At 40.7% G+C, this 3,232-nt stretch overlaps 1 protein-coding gene across 1 annotated transcript; it reads left to right on the plus strand.

Moving 5' to 3' along the window:
* Window positions 1-232: 232 nt before the first annotated feature.
* On the plus strand, window positions 233-1,700 carry LOC126088237 (uncharacterized). Its single transcript, XM_049906366.1, has 3 exons — window positions 233-457; window positions 545-667; window positions 1,263-1,700. The coding sequence occupies exons 1-3, from the start codon at window positions 233-235 to the stop codon at window positions 1,698-1,700; spliced, it is 786 nt and encodes a 261-aa protein (XP_049762323.1).
* The last annotated feature ends 1,532 nt before the right edge of the window (window positions 1,701-3,232 follow it).

A 3,232-nucleotide genomic window follows, 5' to 3' on the forward strand; every position in this document is an offset into this window, starting at 1 on the left:
CATAAGTACATCATACATCTGAGTTGCATGATGATTTCCAGATAAGATAAACTGCGAAAAACCTTATGTTGCTTCAAAGCAACAGTGGAATTGAGTGGAAATTCCTTAATATAATGCCTCGCTTTACAAATCTATTGATGTAGGTGTTCGTGATTTTATACCTGCAAAGCAAAATTTCATTCTAGACACTTTTTAAATATTGCGTCACTATGTCTGGCTTTTTGACTGATGTATGAATTTACCCGATAATGAGTTCAATGCCTACATTGATGTCCCTGATGGGGATATATCAGATGTTGGGGACGAAGATAAAGATGAAACTGTCGAAACTGATGAAAGTTCTCAAGCTATTTCCAAAGCAGCTGTCATGAATTTCATTCAGATGGTGGAAAAGGAGGATGGAGCTGAAATTTCGGCAATTAGTGAGGAGCAAGAGACAGAAAATGAATTTCCAAAGGTAGGGATCACTAACAGAAGTAAAAATATTGAGAAATAACGTTAAGTATAATTACGTATTTCAGACGTAAACATCTTTAAATTTCAGGCTGATGCAGTCAGGAGTAGTAAAGTTATTGATTCTCAGCGAAAATCAGATGTAAGCGACAACAATACAAATGAAGGAGCACCATCTACACGTGAGCAGCAGCAGCAGCAGCAGCAGCAGCAAGTAAAACAAAGATGTAAGCGTAGTGATTATAAATTTAGAAAAACTGATTTTGTGGTACAAGACATAGAATGGAAAGGATCACTTCCACCACCACCAGAAGAAGAAACGACATCTTTGCAATATTATAAAATATTTATGAATGACAATGTATTTGAACTCATTGCTGAGCAGTCCAGGAGGAGGAGGAGATTAGTGTTTAACGTCCCGTCGACAACGAGGTCATTAGAGACGGAGCGCAAGCTCGGGTGAGGGAAGGATGGGGAATGAAATCAGCCGTGCCCTTTCAAAGGAACCATCCCGGCATTTGCCTGAAGCGATTTAGGGAAATCACGGAAAACCTAAATCAGGATGGCCGGAGACGGGATTGAACCGTCGTCCACCCGAATGCGAGTCCAGTGTGGCTGAGCAGTCCAATATCTATGCTTTGCAGAAAGATTCAGTTTCTTTGCAGACGAGCAAAAATGAAATGGGACAGTTTGTTGGTATTTTACTGCACATGGGCATAATCAAAATGCCTTCCATTCATTTAAACTGTTCGAATGAGTGTAGGTATTCACCAATAGCTGATGTGATGAGCAGAACTCGCTTCTTCCAGCTACTGCGGTATTTTCATGTTGTCAATAATCAAGACTTGCCTGAAGCTAATAGTAATCGTGACAAACTCTTCAAGATTCGCCCACTTTTATCTGCATTGCAGTCATCATTGAAGACACTCTCTCCAGAAGAATACCAAGCTGTTGATGAACAGATAATACCATTCACGGGTAGAAGCGATTTGAAACAGTACGTAAAAAATAAGCCTCACAAGTGGGGCTACAAATCTTTTACGAGAGCTGGTGCTTCAGGCATGATGTATGATTTTGAAATTTATGTTGGCAAAAACACCTGCAGTGATAGAGGATTAGGTTTGTCTGGGGATATTATTTTGGCATTCACGGAAACATTGCCAGAGAAACAGCATTTCAAAGTGTTTGCTGATAGTTGGTTTTCGTGTATACCATTAGCAATTTGCCCTGAAAGAAAGAGGCATTGAATTCTGTGGCACTATCAGGATAGACAGGATGGGAAAATGTCCCTTGAAAACTGAAGTGGAGCTCAAGAAAACTGGACGTGGCTCCTGTGACTGGAGAGTGGAGACAACAAACAATGTAGCTTTAGTACGCTGGTTTGACAGAAAATGCATAAATTTCGTGTCAACATATGCTTGTGTTGAGCCCGTGGCAACATGTAGACGCTATTCTGCATCTGAAAAGAAATTCATTGATGTACCTAGACCTTACATAGTGGAAAAGTACAACAAACGTATGGGGGGCGTGGACCTTGCTGACATGTTGATAGAACTATACCGTATCAACTTGAGGTCACGGAAGTGGTATATGCGCATTGTGTACTGGTGTTTGTCTGTAGCAGTTGTCAATGGATGGCTACTCCACCGGCGTCATATGGTCCAACGTGGCAAAACCTCAAAGATGTCACTCCTGCAATTCCAAGCTAATATTGCTGCAGATCTGCTTGCGGGGAAATCAGCTTCCCAAAAGAGGAGAGGAAGACCAAGTTCTGAAATGTTGACAAGGACTCCTGCAGCAAAAAGGACTACGTGCAGCTCCAGTTATGGATGTGCGTTTTGATGGGTTCGAACAAAAAAATGGTTCAAATGGCTCTGAGCACTATGGGACTTAACATCTAAGGTCATCAGTCCCCTAGAATTTATAACTACTTAAACCTAACTAACCTAAGGACATCACACAACACCCAGTCATCACGAGGCAGAGAAAATCCCTGACCCCGCCGAGAATCGAACCCGGGAACCCGGGTGTGAGAAGCGAGAACGCTACCACACGACCACGAGCCGCGGACTGGGTTCGAACACTTTGCAGATATGGTAGAGAAGAAGGTCGATGTAAAGTTTGCATTAAGTCTACTACACAAATTTTTTGCACCAAGTGTGAAGTGCATCTGTGTCTCACAGTAAATAAGAAGTGTTTCCACATCTTTCATGGAATATAATAACTTCATAAGGAGAAGATACAAAACACATTGATGTCTGACAAGATACGTGAAAACAGGGAAATGTTTGCAGTACAAAAATTTCAAATTTTTACTCATACACAGAGTTGAATTTGTTAATTACTCGAAGGAAAATTAGTCATCACTATATTATCAATAATAAAAATGCTGTGCATAGACTTCTAAGCTGTAAAATGTCATGTATAAACCGATATTTTAGTTAAATGAACCCATGTTTATTGAATTTTATTACTATTATGTCACTACCTGTCAGAACCACTGTTGCTTAAAAGCAACATTCAGGGGTACAAAGAAGGAGCCTCCTAGAAGATTGTGAGCCTAAAGACTGAAGACCGACACAATCGGGCGTACCCTGGAAACTGTGAAAGATTTCACCAGCTAACCCTTCTAACACCAGATCAAGTTAAAGTCCAAAACCAAATTAACATCAAGATGCAACGGTCTTTATCAAGACCACCCCTTGAGACGATCTCGATAAATATTGAGGGATTCTCTAGTCGTAAGAGTGTTTTATTAGCAGACATGTGCTATAAGCAT

Source organism: Schistocerca cancellata, chromosome 6 (assembly GCF_023864275.1).
Source record: "Schistocerca cancellata isolate TAMUIC-IGC-003103 chromosome 6, iqSchCanc2.1, whole genome shotgun sequence".
In the NCBI taxonomy this organism is placed as follows: domain Eukaryota; kingdom Metazoa; phylum Arthropoda; class Insecta; order Orthoptera; family Acrididae; genus Schistocerca; species Schistocerca cancellata.